Below are 26,883 nucleotides of genomic sequence, written 5' to 3' on the forward strand. Positions count from 1 at the left end.
TGACTTCACAACTGCCCAGAGTGGAAGATGTAAAACAGTCTCCCCTGCATATCTCCCCAGAGTGCACTGCAGCTGAACTAAGTAATGTCTCAACTATTTTCTGAACCTACCCAAGATAGGAGTTGAAATCCATCCAGGTCCAAAAGGCTGCAGCCACTTCAATCAAGGTTTTTGTGTTCCCCTGGCAGCACCTTTCCCATGGACTCAGGGGAGTTCTGGACATGAGTGCTGCAAGGCAGACAAAGGCCATGGGAAGGTCTGCAAACTCTTGACTTACCTACATCTTCTATTTTTAACATGCTGAACAAACAGTGTGAATTACCTACAGGCCTTATTCTAGCTATAAATCTGCATTGCTGCCCAATGCTGCAGCCAGGGCTTGGGGACTGGATTTCAGAGGTTCCTAAGAATTTTGGGGGAAATATCCTGGAAAGACCTTTCAAACAGGTGGTGAACAGAAAAGACTGCAACATTGCTAAAAGAAGAGTTTTTCATGTTTACAAAAAAGACAATTCAGGATTTAAAAGTGGAAGTTTGTAAGTGGTATTCCCAAGGGGATGAGTGATTTCTGTTTGTTGTATGATTGTTTTATACCATATTTACATTGGCCGGGAAGGAATTCCCATTTCCTTTTCTCCCTTGATGTATATCTTGGCCTCTACATTGTTTATTTATTTTCATTCCTTTGAAGCATTTAGTCACTGGCCATGGCTAGAGACAGGTGAATGGATGCACTAATAGCAGGTTCCAGGTGCTTGCATGGCATGTGGTCCTTACACAGCATCAAACCCATGTGCCATTTTGGCAGCAAAATCCATTGCCCTCTTTCCCGAGGTTGCACTGGGAGAGATTTTTCAATGTTTATATTTTGCCCCCCTCTGCAGTGTATTTAACCCCACAAATCACCTGTTGTGACAAAGACTATGGATGGTGGCAATGCCTTTAGTTGACCTCTTCATTTTCTTGTCACATTATTCATCGTGACTCAGTCTTTCTCTGTTGGCCCTAAGTTTACTGCAGAGTTATAAGGACTATTCAGAGTGGATCAAAATACAGAATGGCCTTTTGTTTGCCTGCAGTTCCTGAAACCACATCATGTTTTGACACCACAAAATCTATACAAGAAACCCCTATAATTACACAACATTACTCCTAGAATCTAATTCATGGTATTCTCATGGAAAGTATAAAACTGTTCTACTTTTAATAAAGATGACTTAACTGTGTTTGAAAAACAAAAAAATCTCTGAAAATCTGGAACTAGTCAAGTAAGGCAGAATTAATGTATTTGTTATTAATACTGCTTTGGCTGTCTTACAAATATATAACAAACACCACTTAACAAAGACAACAGGACTTCAGTGTGACATGCAGAAAATGATGAAAACCAGAAAATACTTTGCCACATTTTGCAAGGTAAAATGTCATTAGACTCTTGTCTCTGCTGTACAATATTGACTGCGGGCTCCTGATGTGCTCTGGCTGGAGCTGCATTAAACTCTGCTCGTCTTTGTGACTGGAGGCTGCACAGTCCCCTTTAGAAACTGAGGGTAGAGTATTTGTAATTGTCTCACAGAAGGGGATACATGGGCTCAGAAAACTTACATTTACATTTGCCAAATTTGCAATGACTCCTGTAGCAAGGCCTCAAAAATGTTCTCGGAGCTTCCAGATGCTGTTTGACTACTGCAGACACAAAGCTACACTTCCTATGATTTAAGTCAATAATTACATCAAGGATATGTTTATCAACAAGAATTAGTCAAGGTTTTTGTGAGTTTATGTCTCAGTAGATGCTAACTGACATTTAGAGACTTACTAGAGTCATTTCTCTTAGGATTTTACTGAAAAATACAACAAAGACTATAAAAAGCATGTACAAATAGGCACAAGTATGTACACTACAGTAAAAATTTCATGTTACAAGACAGCAGTGGGCAGTTTTAATTTATGATAACTGAAGGAATCTGAGATTACTACTCACAGGATTTCCTTCTTTCATAAGATCACAGTAGTATAAATAGAGGTGACATATTGCTTCACTGAGAACTATAAAGTGCAGGTCTGTCTTATTCAGTAGTTTGCAGATGGGAAAATGTAGGAGTTAAAGCAAGGAGCTGCAGACAAATCTTAATGTCTGCACAAGGTTCCAGGCCTCAAGGTTTCGGAAGTCTATTTTTAAACTTGGTTTCTTTGAAAAACCGAGACCTGCGACTAATGCTTGTCGTTATGGTATAATGATCTATCTTCTTGCCAGAGTATTTGGGGATTACATTTCACAGAGAAGCAGAGCTATCTGCCAGAGATTGCTCTTCATGTTTGTATCTGTTTTCTCTCTTTCCTAGTAAAGTCTATAGACTTCCATAGTTCCTAGGGCATTAAAACCAACTGTGCAAATGTCTCCTCTTCCAGATTTCAGTGTATCTGTCTCTGCCCAGGCTGACTGTTCTGCCAGACTGCTCAGGGAGCTTAGAGCCTCAGGAGCCAGCATCCTTCTGATGCTGGCATTCAAGCAGCTCCTTGCTGGGCAGCTTGCTTAAGTCTGCCCAAATGGTCTGGGTATCAGCAAAGATCACTGAAAGACTGAGCTAATACAACCAACTTCAAGAGAAAACTATAGGAAAAAAAAAGGAAAAATGCCCCCTGTTCAAGGGTACTTGACCAGATACCATTCCACAAACAATGCCACCACTAAAGACCTCTGAACCTTCACTGCCCTGATTTAATGATAAACTTCCAATTTCACCTAGTTCTAGATAGGGAGGATGTATTAGTGCATTAGTATTCAATATGTTCTTATGCACAATTTTATGCTAAGCAATAAGAAGATTGTGTGGCTTCTGAGACAGATGACAGCCCTCCAAACCCTCTGGAGTAGAGAGCCAAAGAGCTCTGTGAATGACAAAAGACCTCTCTGTGTAGCATATGATCCACATAATGTGTGTGTGATATGGCAAATGCATGAGCTGCCTATTGGCTATGAAAATACTTGGAAAATTTTTCACATATGGGGGCTTAAGCATATGATTGCACCATAACATGATAAGTTACACATGTCTGGGCACTGAACAATTTTCATTGTGATACTCAGGTGCATATTAGCCCTGAGGTCTCAAATCCTTTCCATGAGGTGATGCATTCCTCCAATCCCAAAGAGCTCTCCACTGTGAATCAAATACCTCACAGTGATGAGGGCTATTTTTCCATGGGTTTATTTATAGAAAGGAATTCTTGTATCACATGTTTTATCTATCTGTTATACAGTCTGACTGAGAATGATGCTTCATGTATAAGACAAGTAGATCCACCAGTCGATGCTTGTTATTCCCTTTCAGAAGAGATGTAGACAAATGTGCTTCATAACTGTGACTATAAACCACTTGAAAGTAGGATTTGAAACAGCCAAGAGGAGTAATGTAACGGAATATAAATGAGAGAAGAAGAGATTGGTGAAAAGCACAACCAATATGTCCTTCCCATCTTGGCAGTTTTACGGTCCCAAATACAAGTTCCTCTGGGTTTATTCTCTTCCTTGTTTGACACACAAAGGTTTGCAGCAGCAAAAGTAGAGCTAGGGAGAAAGAAATTGTATGTAGATAAGGAGAAGATTTCTGTGTGATAGAAGCATTGCAGACTTGATCTACTGCTTATCTGCTGGGAAATAAAATGAACAGGAGGAGGCAAGCTAAATTTGAAACAGGGTTCAGACTACTTCAAATTTAAAAGAACTTTCCATATTAAATAGGGTTCAGACTTGGAGATTACTTTGTATGGAAAGAACTAGATAAGCACTTTTGCTATTTTTTAAAATACTCTTACTGCGTTGGTTTCAAAACTCGGAAAGAAAACTGAAGCTGTGTGTAAAATACCTTAACAAGGTATCCATTTAAGTGAGGTGGATTTAGCAGTGGTATAAAGTGATCAAAAATAGCTAAAACTGCAGGGAAGAGAAAGTATTAGTTTTTCTTGGTTTTTCAAGACCTTGTTTTAACAATGTGCTTAATAGTCTGTCTGCATTTAGGCACGTAATTTAAGTAAATTGGGTCTAAATGAAACAGCTGGCAACAAGCAGCAAACTGTGTTTTCAGAAACACATCAACAGTTTTTTAAGATGGTTATTGTTAGTCATGGCAGAGTAGCTTACTGTACTTCTCAGTCTCCTCAGTTTATTCTGTATCATGATTTGATTCTGCAAAAGTCATTGGGCTCCTCTACCTGCTTGCCTAAAGGAGCAGTTCACATATATCTTCATGCTCCAAGTTTTGCTTTTGTTCAATGGAAGGCTGAAAACTCAAAATAACTACCATTTCACACAGTGTTAGTACAAAACTTTATGGTACTGGGACTAAATCTGCACTTCTGCAGTCAATTGTGGCCACATTAGGGCCATTATCAGCTCAGGCAGTTACTGAAAACACTAAAATAAAGTTTCACACTGCTTGCTCTGCTGATGTGTTTACCAGGCCATATTATCTCCTCCGCATGAATCCAGATATTGGGGATGCTGTTACATGGTCATAAAGAAGGAAAACCAAGAGAACAAGAACTACCTCCTTCCCCACTATCCCTCCCTCCCCTTCGCTCTCCCCCTCTGATCTTTAGTGAGCTGCTTTTAGACAGGGGTGTAAAACCAAATTTAGTTCTTGGTTACGCTGGTGTGTATCTGATTAAACCCACTGCCATCATGAGAGGTATTCTGGTTTTACACTGTTATAGGAGATAGTAAGTTTTGGCAACAACCTTTATGTAGCACAGTGTAAACAGCTTGCTTTCGTGCAAACAAATTACAAAATTGTGTACAGAGTAAGAGAATCCCTGCTTTTAAGCTGTCGTTCTCAGGAAGAGGAATTAAGTCATCCAGCTTGGATGTGTGTAATCCTCTTGAATTCTTCAAATTTACAACTTTCTATTGCTGTGTAAACTTGCCTTGTAGAGATGCTGTTCTCTAATTGTTTGCTTTTTGAGGATATAATTTTAAAAGATCATACCATATCTAGTCATCCTCACCATCTGATGCAATTTAAAGAAAAGAAAAAAGACCATTAAATATAGTTAACACAGCTTGGCTCTGTCTTCTTGTTGCTCCCCTACAGGCAATGGAAAAGGAGCCCAGAAAACAATTTGTTTATTATAAGCAGGTCAGTCCTCGGGGGGATTCATGGAATCACGCAGTGGGAGAGGACAATCATGGCACTGAAATGGTGGGTAATTTTATTTGTTCCACTTGATGGTCACAGTGGCATCATGCTGGCCAATTACTCTTGAGTCAGCAGGTTTCAGAGGTTAAGACCCCCTTGTGGGTTGCAGCACTGCAGGCAAAGTATTCAGGCCAGATTGAAACCGTTTCAACAGCAGAGACGCCAGCCGCCTTCTCCCTTGGAGTTCTCCTTTTTCAACTGTGTACGAGACATACATGTGATAAAATAGGCATGTCTCTAGCATCGAGACAGCTTAATTATTGAGAGTGGAAAAAATGCCAACTTCAGATAAAGAAAGGAAGAAAATCAGCCAGGGAGACAGGCTATGCCGAGGAGGCATGAAGCGAACAAATATTGCAAACTTCGACACCAGGTTCCAAAGGAAAGATCATGTCTGGGAATAATCCTCATGCCAATAGTCTACTAGTGTTTCAAGGCTGCTGAACCTTTAACAATTTCATCACATTTTTCTCCAGTGGAAATGTTTCAAGCTACTTCTTCAGTGATCTGTAATTCTGAGGGGAAAAACAGCAGCAAAGCATTTGCTTTACCAGTAGAACCTGCCACAAGTGATTGGGCAGAGGCGGATATGAAAATCAAGAGAGCATAAATAATGTGTGCGAGGGGATTGGGCAGGAGAGTTGTCCAGGACAGGCTGAAATTGTTCCATTAGGCTTAGATGAAATTCATTAAGTGACTCACATTTCATTTGGATTGGGGTATGGGAAGCAAGGAAGTGGCATTTTATCCTCTTAATGATAATACTACTGTTATGATCTCAGAAACAGGGGAGGCTTCTCAGGCTTAAGTTCTGTTGTGTATGTGACATTTCAGGCTTAAAACATCTCAAGTGTATATTTCCTGTCAGAAATATTATGCTGTGAGAGCTATTCAATTTCTGAAGGATTCACTGGAGAATTAAGACCCATGCTTTAATGTTTTTTTGGCTAACATCATGCCAGTTTGCAGTTTCTGGAAAACATCTCAAGAATCTCAGAACCAAGACATAGATGTATTATTATGATTAATAGTGGTGCTAATTTATCCAGAGCCTACTCTTGAGAGACAGAAATGATCAGTGGGACTCTGATGTCTTGCTCCACAGAACTGGATCGATGACTTTTTAAGCTTAATATAAATGTCAGGCTATTTGAATTTGCAGAAAACTTTGGCATGTAGTGGAATGAGAACGAATGTATATAATCAGGATTTTATTTTTAAATAATTTTCTTATGAGGAGTAATTTTTCCTTCTTCAGCAATAGAAAATGATGAGAAAACTTTGATTATGACAAATCTTGCAACTAACTTTTTCAGATTAAAATACATTTTGATCTGTGAAATGCTGGTGCATTGCTTTTTTTTTGGAAGTGGAAGATATTTCTCAGTGAAAGGAGGAATACAAAACAGGAAGTTTTTCTAATCCTCTCTATTCCTCTAGTACCACTTTATACGACACAAACACAGGAAAAGTCTCACAATGGAAAGTCCTCACACTATGACTGTAGAAAGCCGTGTGTCTGGGCATCAAAAGTGAAGCAAATCTCAAACTCTTGTAAATCAGGTACTTTTTACACTGCAGTGATTTCAACAGTGGCAGAAAGTTAAACACATACTTGCTTAAGCTGCTTTCTAAGCTCTAGTGGCTCTGAGCGTTCAGTCATTGTTACAGATGTCTAATGAACAAAGGGCATGTGAGACTTCATTAAAAAAAATTAAGATAATAACTTTAACATCTTAATAATGATCTATTTAGCAGCCCGGGAATCTTTCTATTTGAAAGTTCAGAATGTGAAACAGAACCCATGAAAAAGATCAGAACCAGTCTTTTCCAGTTCTGTTTTGCTGCTTGAGCTGCACATTCACTTGTCCGGCCCAAACAGTTGTCAATTAACCCCTGCACGACACACGCAGAGGCAGAGTCTGTACAGTTTGGAGTTACAGTTCCTAATCTGAGCTGTATCTAAAACACTACTCCATCTTCCAGATTTTACTCCTGCCTATTTTACAACCTTGGATTCCAAAACAGGGAAGATGTTAGACAAAGAACAAATTGGCCTGAAGAAAGAGCTCTGGGAGGACGGAAACTAGATAGTTTCTCTTTCCACTGCCATTAATAAAATACTAAATAGGATATATACTTTTTATTCTTTACACTAGTGGAACAAGTGATATTCCTAAGAACAGTATAATTTCTTTGGTTTAATTGAGTACACTGTTTTATTAAATGTGCATGGTTACAATATCATGTTTTAGAGGTGATTGTCAGTGATTGTATAGAGCTTGTTGTGCTTTGAATATCTGGGAAAAAATAAGGTATAATTAACTGTAAATACTCAAGTTCATTTTAATGGCCAACAATTTCCACTTTGGTTGAGGAAGCTCTGTTTATGAGACAAAAGACCTGAAGGAATAACTGATACATGCAGCAAATTTGTAAATCAGTAAAAGAAGGAATGGGGATGTCTTGCTGCTCTACTGAAACAGGCTTAAATAGATTGTGTACCAAATTATAATAAAAGATGAGTAGTGAATTTGCCTAATTTACCCAAATCAGGATTAGAAACTTAATTAATCTCTTTTAATGGTTTTTACCATAAATAAATCTTAATCAAAAATAAAACATGAGAATATTTTTTTAATGACAGAAACCCATATTTCAACATCCAGCTGGCTGTCTATTTCCAATGCTTGTTTAGTAATCTTGCCTAATATTATGATTTTTTCTGGGACTTGAAGGATGGGATGACAAGAAATATGTCAATGAGCCATAGAAAGAAAAAAATGCACTTGTTTGTGGGATTTCCAATCTTCTCATACATTTCTCCTGAAAGATTCTGTAAGATTTTATCATTTACATCACCAAAATAAAATAGCATCTGTTGTAATTAAATACACTAAGAACATTCCAGGCAACCATGAAATAAATATCTGTGCAAAAGTAATTTTTACAAAATTATATACTGTACAAATTATTGGGGTAAAATGTGTCACACAGAAAAGATATTTCAGCCCTTAGGTGTATTCATGAATATGCAGAAACAACCTCAGATGTGGAGAGTCTCAGCAATTTGTTGTAAACATGTGTCCTTGTGTATGGATTTTCATGTATGTACAGGTATAGATTGATAAAGATCTACTGAACTAAATGCTTCAGGGGAAAACAGTTCAGGACTTTAATAAATTTCCCTTGGAAGACTTATTTCTGAGACTTCTTGAAGTCAGGTTGATAACATATGGAATAGCCCATCTCCTACACATCTCAGACAAACCTGCCCCTAGACCCCTCTGTAAATGTCACTTACAAGGGACTTCACCACTATGACAATAAAAAGAATAAGAAATCTTGCCTTGCAAATTAAAACCTCCGTGAATAGCTGGCAAAGGAGAAAATACATGATTAGTCATTGCTGAAATGCCTCTTCATGTGAGGGGAAAGCACATGATTTCACATCCAGTCACACTGCTGCCACACACACCCATCAACTCTGTTGTACCTCAATAGAGTGAAAACAAGGCTAGAATTTAGAAGGGTTCAGTAACTGAAATTAAGACCATAACTGAATTTGAAGTTCCATGGCTAGAACAATAAACACATTTCATAAATCTGATCCAAAGAAATTTAATTTTTCTCTAGGGCTTTTTTGTTCACATGAAAGTATAATCCCCCCCCCCCCCCCCAACTTTCCTTTTTATTACTTTTTTTTAACCATAGAATTGCAGACTTCTTGGTGATGGAAGGCATATCATATCTGCAGATTGTTTCATTGAGGCCCCTGTTCAAGCATGGTCACCTAGAGGTTTCCCAAGACTCTATCCAGGCAGAATTTTAATGTCTCCAAGGTTGAACACTCCACAGCCTCTCTGAGCAACCTGTTACAGTGTCAGTGTTGGATTCAAATTATATCTTTACAGCTGCCTGCAATAAAAGGTAAGGAGGTATAAGACAATATTTACAGGTGTCTAGAAAGAACTCATCCTCTTGCACCAATTCATGCCCTGCTGTGAGCATTTGTATCTGGTTAGTCCTGGGAACTTCCTGGATTAGACATCACCCATTTGGTCAAATCTGAATCAGTTTTTCCCCTTCAAGTGGTCCAACCACTTCTGCAAGTTATCCAGGTGAAAAAAGAAAAAAAAAAGGAGGTTGGACTCTGACTCATATGCATCAAACCAGGCACAGTCCAGGGAGATGGATTTAAGCCTGTATTGTGCATGATAGGAGGGTTTGAATTTGAATTTAAAGATTGATCTCCTTGATGGCACCTTCCAAATTTGCTTTTCAAGCTGGCATGCACAAGGTTAGGTTTTAGGTAGACCAGCATTTAAGTGTGGTTTTCTTCCTAAAAGCTTCTGAAAGCCTTTTTAAAATAGCAGTAGAGAGGTGGAAAGGTTTTGCTGTTAAGTCACTGCCTGCAATTCTCTTCAGGGTCTGCTCTACTGTGAGTTTTCCACATAAAATTTGCAGAATGACAGCTACCTGTGGAATGGAGCAGCCTGAAGGACAGGCCACAGGGACAGATGCAGATCTCCTACTGTCCTTTCTCTGAAACATGGAACATGTTGCAAACCACACTGTTTCCACACTGCCTTTGGAAAACGCTTTCTTGACAGAAACATTTTTGACCTTTGGCCTATAGGAAGTAGATATAAAATAAAATTTGGGATACAATGGCTCCAACTAGACTCTGGAGCAAATTCCCATGTTACAGTGGTTGTTGTCCCCTACTGCAGGAGAGGAAATGCACCTTGTTTTATATGCCCAAGATTTCCCCTGTAGCAAAGTGAGATGGCTCACTAACATTTTGTCCTCACACGCAGTGCGAGTGTAACCAGATGTGCACCTAGAGACTGGGACACTGGGGTACACAGAGAATGCATCCACCCTGTCCTGTGGCTAGAGCCTTGAGAATTGGCTTTCCTGTTAGCCATTACCCTCTGACCTTTCCAGCATTTTTCTGGCCTCTTCTGCAGGCACTGCTTAGTGGGGAGCCAGAAGAGAGAAGACTGTGGCTATTCACTGGAACCTGGTGCTTTGAAAACTCCAGCATAAAACTAGCTCTGCACTTGGCAGCTGAATACTGATTGTGTGCCTTATGGGGTGAGAGGTTATAATTCACAGCTCCTGTGGATGAAGGAGGATTGAATTTGTGATGATTATCCTTTGAATGCATAAGAACAGTTTTATCTCAGAGTTATCTCTCTTAAAAGGTGAACAGGAGAGCTTCATGACTCAGATTCCCCTTTTTCAGAGCATCTGTAGAGAGGTAGGATTTTTCTATTGATCTTGGTTTTCCAGAGGGTTTCAGAGTGTTTAGAAAATGTAAAACTTCATAGTTTCATGTGAATTCTTGCTTCGGTGTAGATTGGGAATAGGTCTGATGTGATGCTGTGAGTGCTCTGCACAGCTGTATTGCTCACACCTGGTAAGACCAGTGTTTCCTGAATGCATCAGATTTCCTGAGCACACATGATATATTAATGTACACAGGAAGATACCTGGCTCTTTACTTTGCTCTGCTGAGGCTTGCTGAACATATAGGAGAAATCCAACCCCAAAACCTCAGCTGTGTCCCAACTTAATTTCATCTAGAGAAAGAGGATAATGCAGGTGCAAGGTAAACCTACACAGGGACATTGTAGTCATGTGCTGCCATTAAAGAGACAGGGAAAAGTCTGAGTAAAAACAAAAACTGCCTGTATTCCATAAGCATCGGGAAGATTTCTTGACTAATATGGCAACTATGGGCCAGCATACTGGCTCTGGAAAACAGTCCACAGGCTGGTTCATTGAGCCATGCATTTTATGTGGCTCAGAAACAGGAACTGAATAGAGGGGGGTAATGGAAACAACATTTTTTTTTCAGTGTCGAGAATCTCAGAAACCTTCCAAGGAGATGCTACTCCCAGTGAAAGTTTTCTGTTTTTATAAATGTAATCCAGTAGGCTGTTGCCTGCAACACTAAGAAAAAAGATCACATTAAGTGGTGAAGATCTTCACTATGGTATTCTCCCATGCTTTCATTCCTTGCTTTGGTCAGCCAGAGAACAGGTTTCTCTGGTAATATTTGTCATGTCCTTGGGGACTGTCCCCATTGAAGCCTTTCTGAAGGAAGCAGTGCCAATATTTCTCTTTTAGAATTGTCTGCCATTGCAGTCTGTTTTTCAGCTGCATGAAGGTGACTAAAAATCTACTGGTTACACTTGATTGCTGTCAAAAGTATTTTTTTCTGGGTAACTATGGGAACAAGAGACGCTGTGTAGGTTTATTTTCAATGAAAAGTAAGATTTTGGAACAGAGAAAACGGAAATGTGCCTCATATTAGTAATACTGCTCAAAAAATAAAGTATCATTTACAGTGTCATTTTAATTCTATCTCTGCTTAGGTACAGAAAATGTTTCCATGTATATGTCTGTATATATGTACTCGCGTTTGTATGTATGCATGCACATGTATGTCTAAAAGGACTTGTTTAACTTGAAAGAAATGGGAAATGTAGCATAGCTGGAAAAGATTAAAACAGATGAGTCTAGGTGGACCAGAAAACATATTGCACTGATAAGGATTTTTTGTTTTTAATTCAATCCTACCATAAAGTAATTTATTACCCATCGCTTGTTTTTCTAGAAAGGCCAGTGCAGCACCATTTGCTGTCTGATTGACAATGTAACTCTCTTTTTACAACTTGTAATTTAAAACAGGAAGGCTGCCATTCACATCAGTTAAGAGTCTACATTTTAGATTACCTTGAAAGGTTCATCTTTGGCATAATTTACTGGGAGGTTCAAATAGCTAAAACCAAAATGCAGCATTCCTAGCTCAGCATAGTCCATGCAAATGCAGTGACATGCAAAATCTAAATCAGGAGTAATTAAAGAAAAGCATTTCACTTCAACTCTACATTTCCAAAAACTTATTAGTTTTCCCTTCAAAGAGCAGAAGAAATTGTCATTTTATATTCCTCAACTGCAACAGTTCAGACTCTGCAAGGCTGGCTTGTCACCTGATCACACATCGAAATCTGCAGCTAATCAGTACTGGTTGAACCAGGAAAGGTCACAGCAATCCTGCTGAACTATTACCGAGGTGTTACAAGACATGGACATTATTCATCCTCACTAAAACCAGGCAAGGAATAAATAAAATGAAAGCAAAAGGATTAACTCTTGTATATTTGCTGTAATATTACCATGAGTCGATCTGTTTCCAGCCCTTCTTCTGCCATTAAATGAACATTTTCTGACCCTAATTCCTATCACAAGCCACATCAAAATCCTACCACTTTAGCCTTAGTGTCTGGGCTATACTTTAGGCCAAATCCTGGGAGCAAGGTGTGTAAGCTGTACTGTCCTTAGGCTCAGATCAGATCTATGTCAGGAACTTTTTCCAGGACTGTAGCACTGATGTTTTCATGCTTTCTTCTCTCTCTTTTTTCTTTTTTTCTTCAACACTTCTGTACTGACTAAAGCTGAAGTCTAGTGGTGTGATATTGGCTTGTAAGTTGCTCCTGTGCTTGGGCAACCAGGAGAAGAACTGCTGAGCACTTTGTCATTATGAGTTGTGTATGTGCTGGTGGAGTTTGCTGCACAGTTACATCAGCAAAATCTCCTGGAGGGAAGGATTGTTTTTGGATACTTCACTGAAATATTGGCCTGCTTTTTTTCCCAGCTGCACCAGATCAGACCGTGATGGCTCCTGGCAATGTGTTAGGCACTACTACCAGAGATTTAAAGAGCATGAGAATAAGGCTAAAGGACAAGAGTGGCTCTGTTTCAAGGGAGGAGAGAGTCCTGCTCCTAGAGAGTTTGACTTGGTCATAACCTGCCAGTGAAGGAGCAATACAAATGCATGGTTTGACTTTACGTAGCACTCCTTCAAAATATGTCTCCCTTCTTTCAAAATGAGGGACTGCATGGATAACGTACTTAAGTGTTCATCTGTGTAGGTAATATACACTGTAATTTTTGTTATGTGCTCCTAAGAAAAGTACAATGCCAGATTCTAAGATCTTTCTCAGACAAAAAAATCTCTTATGTTTAGGAACAAAGCAATGTGAGTGAGAGAAGATTATCTGGACTGGAAGTCCTTAAAACTGTTTCCTGTTTAAAGGGGGGGACAAAAATGACTCATATGATGGCAACATATTTGTGTTTTTACAAATGCTGCAGAACAGATCCTTCCTCTCCATTAGTGACCTAAGAAGCAAGCAGGCATTTACTTTAAGAGCTATAACATGCCTTGTCACAGTGTCAAAGCAGCAAGCATTGTACATGCAGCAGTTCCCTTCTTAAACATATCAGCCTAAAGTGCAAAGAGAAGAGCCATTATTTCAGGTTGTCCTCCAGAGGTCTCTTGTGAAATTTTTACCTTTTATTTTAAACAGGGAGATAGAAACAGGGTGAAAAGGCATTTACCAAAATGTCACGATCTAACCCCAGGCAGTGACTAAGTACCACACCAACTGTTTTCTCATTTCCCTGCAAGCCTGGTGGGATGGGGAAGAGAATCAGGAAAAGGTAGTACTCTTGGTGGGCAAGAACAGTTTGGTAATTCAAACAGAGTTTAAAACCTGGTGAAAAGTAAAGAGAGAAAGATACAGAGAGGAATAAAACCCAAGAGAAATGGGTGACACATGATAAAATTGTTCACCACCTGCTGACCAATGTCCAGCCAGTTCCTGAGCTATGACTGGCATTTCCCAGCCAATGCCCCCATTTATATATTGGGAATGCTGTACTGTGGGAAGGAATATTCCTTTGGCCAGTTCAGGTAAGTTGTCCTGGCTGTGCTCCCTCCTGTCTTTTTGTGCAGCTGCTTGCTGGCAGAGAATGGGAGGCTGAAAAATCCTTGCTATAAAGTAAGCACTACTTAGCAACAACAACAGTGTGTTATCAACATCATTCTCATCATAGATCCAAAACAGAGCACTTTAACAACTACTAAGAAGGAAATTAATTATCTCCCAGCTGAAACCAGGACACAAAAATGAACAGAAAAACTTTCTCAAACATACAGGGACTCTGATTTAATATCATGTCTGCAAGTTATCTGAAAAATGGTGAGGAATTATACTTTCAAAAATTACTTGTACTTGGCCTTAATAATAAGTCCATATTGTGCATTCCTTCTATTAGTATGTAACATAAAGACCAAGGAGAAAGATGTTAAAAAGGCTGTAAATTTACCACAGAAGCTCAGAATTGCAACCTCATCATTGTTAGCACAGTGACATAAAAACTGTAGCATTGCAGGAAAAGGCAGGAATGCATTACAGAAAATTCTAATTTTTCTTTACCCTGGGCAACTGTAAAGGAAGAAAAAAGGAATTTACTAGAAGAAAGAATCCATAGAGCTCTAAATAGGTCATTTTTTTAGAAAGAACAAGATATCTAGGCTTGCAAACTTCTGGCTATACTCCTTTCTTAGCACTATATAGCTAAACAAATACATGTGATGCAGTATATGGCGTTGGACTGCAGCAAGGGATTATTCCATTTATGTCAGCAAATGTCCATGGAGATTCAAAATAGGGGTAAATGCAAAGGTCAAGGTGAAAAAACCACTGTATGGGACAATCCCGGATGCCTTGTGCATAGAATTGCTTCCACCAGAATGGCACACATAGACATAAAAATTTTAGGAGCTTTCTATCATGATTGTCAACATAACTCAGTTTCCTTCAGGGATCTATGCCATTTTGGTAAAAAGGAAGTATACTCTTTTTTTTTTTTAACTGGAAAAAATCATATATTTGAGACACCTGTTTTCAAAAGCTGAAAAACAATGGAATTTTTGTTTTTGGTTAGAAGTTTTAGGCTAACTTGAAAACTAACCAGCATTGTAGCAGGTCTGTTTCATAAAATATTTCCCCAACTTTAATTCTCATATTTAATTTTACTTGCTTTTATATAGATACAAAAATATATATAGTTTATCGTGATTTTGGTTGTTCCTGTTCTCAGTAATTTCCACATGTGCAATTTAAAAAAAATCTACTACAGCCTTAGTTCTGGCTATATTTTGTGGCACTAAGAGCAATGATGAGACATACCTGATTCATCAGATGAATCTTGAGTCAAAATTTCTTCTCAAAGCTAAGCCATGCTGAATTTTTGAGTTTTTCCTGGTACAGAAGACTTACCTGGCAGATTATTTGTAATTGATATTTACTGCTTGTAAATATCTACTAACTACCATTCTCCAATGTTCTCCTATTAATTGAAGGCTGACATCTCAACTGCCCCTGGGACCTTTTTTGTCCTATCTTTGTTCCCAGAACCCCTGTTGTCCTGTCAGTGTGACAAGCTGACGTATTTGTCTGTGGAACAACAAAGCATTTGGGTTCAAATACTAAGGAGCAGCTCTCAGTCATCTGCTGTGACCACCAGACTACAGCCATGACTTTCAAACCTCTGAAAAAGGTCCCTGGGAAATGAAATTATTGGCAATTGCAACTATTTTTTTTTTCTGCCAATGGTTGGAAAAGTGGGGACAAAGAGAGGTGGACCAATTTCTTGAAACTATGTAGGAGCAGAAAGCCATTTTCCAAATAAAAAATTATTTTTCTGTCATAAAGTGAGAGCTGTCAAAAAATCCTGACAGTTTTTGAGTGTTGGCCTTGCCCAGTCAGAACTAGTTAGGATCTGGGCTGAGTTGCCAAGCTGTTTTAAAAACACCACGAAATGTCCATCACGAGTCACAAGATTATTTTTTCAATTTCCTTAGGACATAGCAACCTGGCCTGGTTTCATGTATTACAGATGAATAGTGAATACTTTGCTATAAATCTTGGTGAACTGTCTTGCAAAATATCTTTTTATAATGCTTAAAAATGTAAAAAATTAATGACTGAATGCCAAATACAATGAAGCTTTAACTGAGATGAGGGGATTTTTATTAGTCTTTTATGCATAATATTATTACTTTGAGTTGCTGATTGTTTTTCATTCAATTTTTACTGAAGTTACTTAATAACTGTCACTTTTCATTCTTCTAACTCTTTATTCATTGTCAGCTCTGGATGATCTGCCAGCCCACATGAGAGGGCAGGTTACATTCAAAAGAATTTTCTTTGGTTTAGGGACATGTGCAAAATTGGCACTAATTGCAGTGCAACTTTATACTTTAACTGCTTCTTATTAGCGACTTAGCAGATGTCTGATGGTACTCAGATGTTCAGAGCCTGTACTGGGAGCCCACTGGACTCAGTGAGATGTGGGCACTTATCTGAGAGGGATCTGTGAGACCAAGCTCAGGTCATGCCTTTGGAAAGGTGTGGAGAGGTGATGGTCAGGGGCTGCTGCCATTTAATGGCCCAGCACAGAACATTTGTTGCTCATACGTGTGCCTAGGGCTGTGCAGGAGCCACAGCAATGCCCACATCTCCCTAGCATTTAGAGATAATGAAAAAATCCATGATCCCCTGACTCTGACTCCTTTGACACATCTGGGAAGGAGATGATTCCTATGCAAGGCAGAGAAAGCAGTGATGGAACGGGCTAAAACATGACAGGTAAGGAAAATGTAGGGGCTTTGCAAAGTGAAGATTGGCTTTCTGTAGCCTCCCCTTGGTTTGGCAAAAGGCTCTGTTTTATAGGATAAGTAAAATAAAGATAAACCTCCAGGAAGCTATTCTGATCCAGATCGTATGGCATTATCAGTCATTCCTAAGCCAGGTGAAGGGACAAATGGCTTGAAGAACACCCTCCTTTGACTTTGTCCTGCTAGACAGCACCCTTGTGTTTGCATTTATTGAGGGGTGCTCTAGCAACAAAATAAGGCACCTCTCTGAGGTATTTTCTGAAGTAGATTCTCCAAGCCAGGGCTGAAGTCAAAGGATTTGTGTGTTCGAATGTGCAGCTCTATGTCTATTTGTGTGAAAAAAGGTGTGAATATCAGCATGTACCTCCATTGCTTTTTCAAGTTTACAGAGTGAAGGTTACTAAAAATATTGGAAACATGTGAATTTGAGCTGGTATTCATGTGATTCCTGTTTTCCATGTCTACTTTTGAAAAAAAAATTAAAAATTTAATTGTATAACTGAAAGATATAAAAGGTCTTTTATTCCTTCTTAGGAAGGGCTGCCTGTGACCTTTATCCTTGCAGCTACTTAGTGCATGCACTGGACAGGAGAAGAAAGAGATGCACAAACAAGGGATGGGAATATTTGATACCCAGGTAAAAGATTGAGCGACAGATATAACAGAAGCCAACTGTTGCATAACTTTTTTCTTGCAGAGATGTGACGAGAACAAAAGGAGGAGGACCATGAATGAGCACTTATTTATGTTTTTGTACCCAAAATGATGAGCGCATCAGAAGAAAAAAAAAGTTGCTTTGAATGGCATTCTTGAAGTATTGGAAAGGTAATGAAGAGGAACAAGGTGACCAAACTGCCAGACATGTTAAAGCAGCACCATTATGCACTTGTTAATTATTATTTTTTTTAAAAAATCTCTAGTCTGGTTAGGCTGAGGCACCCTTATGCTGCAGTCTGCAATTCTTGCTGTCTCTGGAAAACACAGTCCCACACTCCAAAACCTGCAAGGTTCCCGGGGACTTTGGATGTATTTAAAATGAATGAAAGCTTTTGGGAAAAAGCAACAGAGAATGCAAGCATCGTATTTGTTTCTTTTCTACTGCTTTGGCTGTTCCCACAAATTTTATGCATCCTGTCAGCCTCCCAAGAGAAACTGAATGGTATTTCCACCTCCCCTCAGTAGTGATGCAGCCCATCTGCAGCACCATTTCCAGTTGTGTTCTCACCAGTACAAGGCTGACACCAGAATACCAGAGTCCAGGGAAGGATGACAGAGGGAATTAAGAGATTGGAGCACCTCTCGTATTGGAATCACTGAGGCAGCTTGAAAAGAAAAAAGCTCAAGTAGGATCTTATTAATGTGTATAAATTCCTCATGTGAGGGAGTGAAGAATACAGCCGGACTCTTAATGCTGCCCAGTGACAGGACAAGAGGCAGTGCACACCATCTGTAGTGCAGAAAATTCCATTTAAATGAAAGAAAAACCCCTTTGGTACTGTAAGTGTGACTAAACACTGGCACAGGTTGCCCAGAGAGGTCATGGAGTCTCCATTCTTTGAGATATCAAAGCCCCATCTGAACACAGTCCTGGGTAATCTGCTCTCCTTACCCTGCTTTGAACAGGGGGCTGGGACTAGTCAATATGCAAAGGCGATTTCCCACCTCAATCATTCCATGATCCGTGATTCACTTGAAAAAATCTGTTTTTATTTCTTGCAGTTATTTTATTTCTTGCAATTATACGATATATTCAGGTTGGAGTACACTTCTCCCCTTCTACTCCTCACGTTTCTGTGAACCAGAGTTATAATTCTCATAATCAAACTTTTAGAACACCTACTTTAAAGAGACAAAACTCAGCACTTGGGATGGCTAGTAAAGCCCATTATTTCCAAAGCAACAATACTCATAACTGAAAATGTCTTTTTCAAAAAAAACCAAAAGTTTTCAAATTAAATATTGATTTATTTTGTGACACGGGAAATCAGCTGTAGCAGAAGACATCAGAATTAAATTACCAGGTTTCCCATTGTTTTCTTTTTAATTGAAATTGTGGAATCTTTACAGTGTTTCATTTTTATATGACTTTATGGGGCTAACAGTAATAGGCCCTGAGTTTGCTCAATGACAACAGGAACCATAATAATCCAAATAATAGAGAGAAATACAGAAGAAAGATTTCATGGTGCCTTAATCTGAGAGGCGCTTCTTTTAACCCTTTGGTGAGTGTATAACATGCTTTTCCTTACTCTGCAGTACATGGTAAGATAATTGCAGTGCTTTGAGCCTAAAAGTGTACTTTGTTCTTCTTCACTTCATGCACATCTCCCTTCATTCTGCAGGCTCTGAAATGAAAAGCATGCCCAAACGGAAGCAAGGGAAGAAAGACATGGAAAGCAAAGTGAATCAATTATTGCCTTCAGCCTTGAGAAATTAATATATTTAACTTGTAACTTCACAAGTGCTGAGGTGGTTTCACTTTTCTCTGAACACTGAAAGAACATTGAAAGCAAGTTGATAGAAGATAGTAAAGGAAGGACCTGGAGCACATATTGTTCAAAAAGTAAAATAGAAGTGACAAATTTCAGAAAAGAGGCACTCAAGATATTCTGAGTACAGGGACCATGTTTTCCTAAGAAAGATTTTAAAAATTTAAAAGAGTATTTTGATATAGAATAAGAGATGTGTTGTGAAAAATGTTGCAATGGCCTAAGAGGTTCAATGGGAAGATTGACCTTGCAGGGAACTTCTCCAGCGTGTGTTGAGAAAATCATAGGAGTCATCAACCAGTAGCTCAGAACAGAATTCAATTTACATTGATAAATAGCTTGTGCAGGTGCAGAAGGGCATATCTAAGGTAATGAGGTAAAACTATTAATGGAATATGTTTTAGAGAAAGTCTTGACAGGGAATAGAAAGCAGTCACACAGGAAAAGCAGAGAAATTTAGCTGCTTGGGAAGTTTATGCTGCAACTGGACAGAGCGCTGGGATCTGTGATAGAGTGTTCTGTTTCAATTACAAAGATGAGCCAAAAGAGCTTCTAGCCTTTCCCATCTTTGTGTTTTATGAGTACAGGTGTTACAGGCATGCAAAGTAGCATATCTTAATTGTCATCTCCAAATCAGACCAGTTCCACTTGTGTTTGGTTTAGCATACTGTATTTTGATGAAGTTTTCATCTGATTTCCCTTGAGGACTGCAGTAGCATTTCCACTCACTCAAGAAGTCAAGCTCTTGTACTGTTTAATTTACTTTGGGTGTAGAGAATTTAAAGTGTGAATTAAAACAATGGAAACATCTTTGTGGCACAGCACAGGAGAGCAAACCTAGAACAGTACAAATAGGTGTTGACTGCCAGGGCTTTACTCATACTCCAGTAAACTTTGCTCTGGGAAGAAGGAGCTGCACAAAGAGCTGCTGGAGCCTACAAACTTCAAAGCGAATGACATGGAAGTGCAAATCAATAGAGAAACCACATGAAACTTTTCAAGGGTATTTGATGCCTTCATGTGTTCATTTTGAAATGTTACCTCACAAATTCCCACTAACCCTATCTTTCTTGAACTCACCAGCTATTTCCTGAAAAAAAACCCTAGCAGCTCCTAGGGAATCATTATTTTAATGCTTGGAGAATATGAAAGCTTCACTTGAGCTTCATTTTTCAGTATCATGCTTTCTGTGGAGAAAAGGTGCAAAACATCCCCCTATTGCCTGCATTATTCCAGTGCAGTCCTGCTGAATCCCTCCTCCAGAACTGGGCTGGAGGAGACAGAAAGCATATATGATCTATTGCATTATTTTGCTGAAGCATACATTCTTTTTCAAGAAATGTTCACCTTGCCTTTTCACATCAGTAACATTCTTGGTAAATTGTTGGAATTTAATTTTTGCTATTACTTGTTCTGGTTGGTACCCTAGTGTAGATATGGGGGTCTTCAGACTGGATGTCAGCTGGTGCTTGCCTGTTCTCTAGCTTTGTACTTTGCTAAAAGTTGAAAATAGGGTTGTTTCCCAGCAGTCAGTAATGATGAGATGTGATTTGTTGAAGTTGTAATACTTTCATGCAGTTCAGACCTTGGAGTACTTAGTCAAATCACCTGAAGGAAGATGATTTCTACTTCTTATTACGAAATAATTTCTTTCCTCTGATATATTAGCTGATATACACTTGTGATGCATTCTCTTGACAGTTCTGATATGTAATACATTTTAATAAAATCTCTTTAATCATCTTGAAATTGCCAAATAAAGTATATTATAATGTGACTTGACTACTACTTTAAAAGAGCATCATGCAAAGAGTGTTGATCTCCTGTAAGGCTCCACTGACTTCAATGAATTTTGGATCAGGCCTGTATTCCCTCATGTGAAAGTCTCAGGGAAAGTACTACAAGGCCTCTCTAATAGCACCCTTTCCTCTGTTAAAATGCTTTGCTCTTAAATGTTTTTGATAGAATATATTTCACAATGTTGTCAAGTGTTGTAAGTACGAGAAAAGTAAGTGTTTTAGAGCATTGATTAGAGAAATGCACTGTAAGGTTTAAAGTATTTTAAAATGCAATGCATATATTCCTTTCTAATGTTTAGAACTTGTGGAGTCAGTCTTCACATCTGCAATTCACTTTAATCTTCATTTGATCATGTAGAGACATTCACATTTTTCTGTGTTCCAAAGAGTGTAAACAGTTGTTTAATCAGAACAAACAACAGAAATCTTACTTAAAAATGTTTATTGTAAAAAAGTGGCTAGAAAACAACATCAATTTCACTTCACACTTTCTTCAAGTTATCTATAGATGCTGCTATGGGCAACAATTTGCTTTCATTCATAACACATTCAATCATATAAAAATAAAAATATTTACATTATGTCGACATATTTTACAAAATCATCAATAAAAAAGGCACTTGGAGGGGTAATGCTGAAAATATTGCATTTCCTTTGTGCATTAAAAAAATAATTGTAAAACTCCCATGGATCCCCTCTCTTGCACTTATTCCCGTTTTTTTAAAACAAAAATGAAGTTTAGAGGAACTATTCCATATTAAAGTATGGTCAAGCATGCACCAGGAATGTTTGAAGCTACAGTATTACCTTTTATTTATTTATTTATTTTTAAGGCACATGCAGTTAATTTGTGGCTTTAAATTTTTTCGTACATTCTCTTATACTTTCTTCCCTCTTTTAGTTATGCAGTTTTAAAGCATTTCAGGTCATTAATGAAGGCCTTGGCTCCTAATAAAATAAAAAAAACACAGCAATGAATAATATTAAACATTTACTAAGTAAACTTGGAATACTTTTTAAGGCACCTGAGATAAATGGTGTCTAGCAAAATTCACTTGGGTAGTATTTTCATTAAAATTTCCACTTAAAATACTGTTTCTTTGGTTGAAATGGCTTGGCAGGAATGTAATGTTAACTTTGAAGCCTTTTCTAAGCAAGAAAAGACGACCTACATTTGGCTTCATCCATAAAGAAAGCTGATAATGCTTCTTCCTTTAGATCTACTTGAAATGTCATGCGTGGCGTCTTTCCCCCCATTTCAGAATTCACACTTAAGAATGCAAATGTATGGCAGAACAGAAACTACTTAAAGCTCATTTCTACTGACATTCTAAGTTCTTCCACTTGTTTATTTGTTTGCTTGTTTGGTGGTGTATTGGTTTGTTGGTTTGGTTTCTTTGTTTTTTGGTTTGCTTATTTATTTTTGGCTGAAAGGTAGACGAGAAAACGCCTTTGGATTTCCACTTATCATTTAGAACTGAAGTTGAGAAATGCATCAAGTCCAGGTAAACATTGACTGCATGACTCAGTGTGCTACACAGCAGCCAGATTCCTCATGTTTGTGCAGAAGAGACATTCTGGAGAAAGTTTTGGAGCAATTTTTGCACTGGTATTTCTTCACATCTGAGTGGGTCTGCAGATGAGCCCTCAGATTGGATCTGTCTGCAAAAGCCCTGTTGCAGTGAGGACAGGAAAATGGCTTCTCTCCTACAAAGGAAACATCAAGAGAAATTAGGATAAATCTTAAAAAAAAAAAAAAGAAAAAAAAAGGTAGATGTTTGGGACAGGTAAAACTTGCTTTTTTCCTAAGAAAAAAAGAACAAACAGAAATGACTTGTTATAAAAAAAAAAGTCTAGTAATAAGTTAATCAGGCCACAGATACAGCAGCTTTCAGCACTGCTGGCTCTTTTGCGGAATCCCAGTCTATCGAGAATATGTTGTAAAGTGCAGTCTGAAAACAAGATGCTGACACTGTCTGCATCTACAGGTGCATGCAATACCTTTAGACTGGGCTCAATCCAAAATTTTCAAACATTTTCATAGACAATTTTCTGCTTAGACTCTGTGAATTACTGGGGAACAAGGGCTTTGTCTGAAAAGCAGCAAACAGCTGCACAGACATTACATTGTACCCAGTGTTATACTCAAAACCCATTTTTGCCTCAATAGAAAAAACCCAACCACGTTGCTGATGATGGGTTTCTAACTGGAGGTAGTGCCTGCAAAACCTGCTAGCTGCTTAAGGAGTCAGAAGGCAGCCCCTCATGCATTGCCTCTTTTTGCTGCCTGATTTCAGAGTCAGCTAGAGCCTTCTCAAAGTTAGCAATTTCCTGAAAGTTAACATAAAATCCTTAAAGCAAAAGCTTCAGCTAGTGAAATTTGTCTAAAACATCCTAAAATTATCAAGGAAGCAATGCTGATTGATGCCAGTATCTGGCCTGCAGTTATGGCACCATGCTCAACCTCCCCACTCCCACCTTCCCCCTCTCCCTGCAAGAGGGAGAATTTAGCCTTTCAATGATTCATTTCAAATTCTGTGGTTGCATTTCAAGATTAGTTGAGAAACTATGCTGGTTTTTCCACCTGTGGAGAAAAATGGCAAAAAAGGCATCCCGATGTTACAGCAACAAGAAACTGCAAATGTAACACTTGCTCTTACCAGTGTGAGTTCTAATGTGTCCTTGAAGTAGCCAGGGTCTAGAGAACGCCTTGCCGCAGATCTTGCAGACACAAGGTAGCGTGTGGGTCCTGATGTGCATCTTAAGCGCTCCCAGGCTGACATACTCCTTGTCACAGTACTTGCAGCTGAAGGATTTCCTAGACTGGGCGTCACAGTGCAGTTGCTTGTGTTTGGCCAACCCAGAGAAAGTCGAATAGGTCTTGTTGCACAAACTGCACTGGAACTTTTCGGCTTCGATTGCATGAGGGTCTGAAAGCTTTGACTGGATTCTCTCCTCTTCATCGCTGATGGGGCTTTCTGAGCCGCTGTGATCTTTGGAGGAGGTGTCAGAAGGTGGAGGTGGGCTGACTCTTCCCAAAGATGAGGGGTATCCAGAGAGCGGAGAGAGGTCACTGGGTAGTGGAGACGGTAGCAGCCCGGTTGTAGTCCACACAGTGATGGGGTTGTAAGCTACTGAGCTCAGGATCTCTGGCTGTGGGATGATAGGGACTGGATAGCTTTCGTACAGGTATGGGGATATAATCACTGGAGAGAGAAGAATATTTTCAGGTAAGAGAACAAAAGTGTATTTCAAAAAGCAGGAAAATTAAGACTTTGAGGATTAAAAGCTGCACAAACGAAACACTCAGTAGGGTAATCTGAATATAAGGGGGATTCAGGAAATACTGTTTCATACATATGTTCTGATGGGTAGAGACAGAGCCCTTGAACAGGCAAGCTGCAGCTGGAGAGTCCCTCCAAGGCAGCATGCTGCTTCTAAATCTGTGCAGCCTGACACAATGAAGCAGTGAAACTTCCTGAAGGATTTGAATAAAAGTTTCAATTCCACCACCAACAGATAAAGAACAGGGAAACTCCAAATGCTTTCTAAGTAACTTGAGTTCAAGTGGACAAGCAAACTTTCACGATTCATTCTGGTCAGCACTGACATATTTCTCAAAACTCCTTCTTTGTAAGAGGGAGAAAATAGAGCCAGCAATGAACTAACCCGTGCCCTGCAGCCTGCAGAGCAATCCCACCCTCCTCAGCGCCGCCACGCCACGACCGCAGCCTCAGAAGCGACGCGGTGGCACCCGATCTCCTCCTGTTACCTGTGTGAGTGTCCAGCTCGCTGTAGTTCGGCTTCTTGGATGAATTGAAATGCTTCTTGACCAGGAAGGAGCGTGGCATTTTGGAGGCAGGCTCTGTGCTTCTCGCAGACTCGGTGTGCTGCCGGGGGCTGTGGCGGTCCGGGGGCGCAGCGCAGGCACTCGCGGGGTCACTGCGGGCGCATCGGTCCCGATCCCGATCCCGCTCCCGTTCCCGCTCCCAGCGTCCCTACGGCGCTGCCGGCCGCGCGCAGCCCATCCACTCCCGCCCGTGCAGCGGCACTGCCGAGGCGCCTTGAAAAGTGCTGTAAATACCCACGAGTCAGGTGCAGGGGGGAAGGGTTTTCCGCTCCTCCAATCGCTTCGGGATGTTCTCAAGCACTTTTCCAAAGAGGCTGTTTTTCTGGGAGGGCTCTGGCGCTGCTGGCTCAGGGATCCAATCCCACTCGGAGGGCTTGGTTCAGGTTTCAGCTCCTCCCGCTGGAGACAGCTGTGAACGGGGGAGAGAGCTCTAGCAGAGCGCGTTGCCCTGCTCCGAAGTGGGGGGATGTGGCTCTGTACAACTGCAGCCTACAAAATGTATTGCTCAAAATTCTTGAAAATAAAGGTCAGTTTACTGATTCAGCTGAAATATATATATATATATTTTCCTTTCTGACAGAGACCTGAATAAGTAATAGGCACTGAAACGTCCTTCTTCCTCCCACTCTTTTTTGCCCCTTCTCCCCTTTTCCCCCTCTTTTCTTTTTCCTCTCCCTCTTCCCCCCCCCATTTTCTTATTTTCTTATTTTTTATTCTTCTTTCTCTTTTTGTTTTTGTTTTAACGAATCTGGTTTCCAGATGTTTGATATGAGAATTACAGTGGGACAAACTGTTCACTAAGAGAAGAAGGGGTAAATACACACACACACACACACACACACACACACACACACACATACACACGAGACTACAAGATACCAAGTTGGCCGGCAGACCTAATGGGAGGCTTTGAACTGAGTGTGTGCCTGCTCCATTCGGGAGCTGCCTTTGAATTGTGCTTAGGGGAGGCTGGAGACGAGCAGGCTGCCTCCCTGACCTGCACCCTTTCAGGCACAAGGACCAGACAGATACTGCAAGAGAGTTCAAGGAGATGGAGAAGCCTTGGGAGCATTATATTTCAGAGGAGAGTGATAGTCTTTATACAATATGCATATTGCTTCAGACTGCTCATATGAAGAATATTTTCTCTTTTGCTTTAAAAATCTGCAGAATGCAAAACCTCGACCTTTCCTTCCTTGGGAGTAGTTATGTCACTCTTTTGCCTATGCTCTTAGGACACTGCCAAGGAAATTTTCCTAATTATCCAAAGCAGTTAAAAGATGCATAGATAAGCAAACCCCCCAAAATTATAGACTGGGTAATCTAAATGTCTCTTAAATGCCCTTCTCCATTAGTATATTTTAGGACCTCTTGATTTCCTATGAAGGTTTAATCTATGTTATGTATTTCATTTAAGATGAAAGTCTCTTAAATGTGCCACAGAGTGTTCTGGTTATCTAGATTGATTTAGAGGAGATATTTAGTCACAGATAGGTTTTTTAATTTTAAAATATTTGCATTTTGGAAATACGGACAGCTGAGCGCTGTTAAATTTCTAACACAAATTACACTCTGATTGACTCTTGGTCTGCCCTCTCCACCCCTTCCCCCCTGGTTGTGTGTTACCTCCACCTGCCTGGGCACATACCGGCATGCCGTGCTGGTGTGACGCTGGAGCTCTCTCTGCTCTTGGCAGGAGGTGTGCAGGGTGTTCTACAGAGACCACCCCAGCCCGTTTCTGCAGCAGGTGTTGGAATAGATGTGAAGGAAAAGAAAAAGAAAAAAAGCCCAATGGGTGTGTTAAGACATGCAAGAGCAAAGTGCTTTGTCAAGCTGCATGACTTCTTAATCTTGGGGAATACCAAAACAAGTGCAGGGAAAAGTTAGCCATTTTCAAGAACTGATTTAAAAAAGTCATCTGTTCATCATCTGACTCTTGTGTCTGTTAATGAAAGGTGCCATATGAATTTCCAAGTGGCAGGGAACATACCCAGGCTGTGGGAGG

At 39.7% G+C, this 26,883-nt stretch overlaps 1 protein-coding gene and 1 long non-coding RNA gene across 3 annotated transcripts in view; one reads left to right on the plus strand and one right to left on the minus strand.

Moving 5' to 3' along the window:
- LOC135443293 (uncharacterized) overlaps window positions 1-20,975 on the plus strand; it is a 61,775-nt gene extending 40,800 nt beyond the window's left edge. Inside the window, exons 2-4 of one of the 2 annotated variants that reach the window (XR_010438952.1) lie at window positions 5,094-5,201; window positions 17,438-17,565; window positions 19,083-20,940. This is a non-coding gene — a long non-coding RNA (uncharacterized LOC135443293). Of the gene's footprint in view, window positions 1-5,093; window positions 5,202-17,437; window positions 17,566-19,082 lie in introns of both variants that reach the window. The other variant, XR_010438951.1, reaches the window with a different exon arrangement.
- A 481-nt stretch (window positions 20,976-21,456) lies between these two features.
- SNAI2 (snail family transcriptional repressor 2) lies at window positions 21,457-25,081 on the minus strand. The gene is made up of 3 exons (XM_064703505.1): window positions 24,801-25,081; window positions 23,689-24,234; window positions 21,457-22,735 (listed from the first exon to the last, which is right to left on the minus strand). Exons 1-3 carry the CDS (start codon window positions 24,877-24,879, stop codon window positions 22,554-22,556), a joined length of 807 nt encoding a protein of 268 aa, XP_064559575.1. The 5' UTR covers window positions 24,880-25,081; the 3' UTR covers window positions 21,457-22,553.
- Window positions 25,082-26,883: the final 1,802 nt, after the last annotated feature.

Source organism: Zonotrichia leucophrys, chromosome 2, assembly GCF_028769735.1.
Source record: "Zonotrichia leucophrys gambelii isolate GWCS_2022_RI chromosome 2, RI_Zleu_2.0, whole genome shotgun sequence".
In the NCBI taxonomy this organism is placed as follows: domain Eukaryota; kingdom Metazoa; phylum Chordata; class Aves; order Passeriformes; family Passerellidae; genus Zonotrichia; species Zonotrichia leucophrys.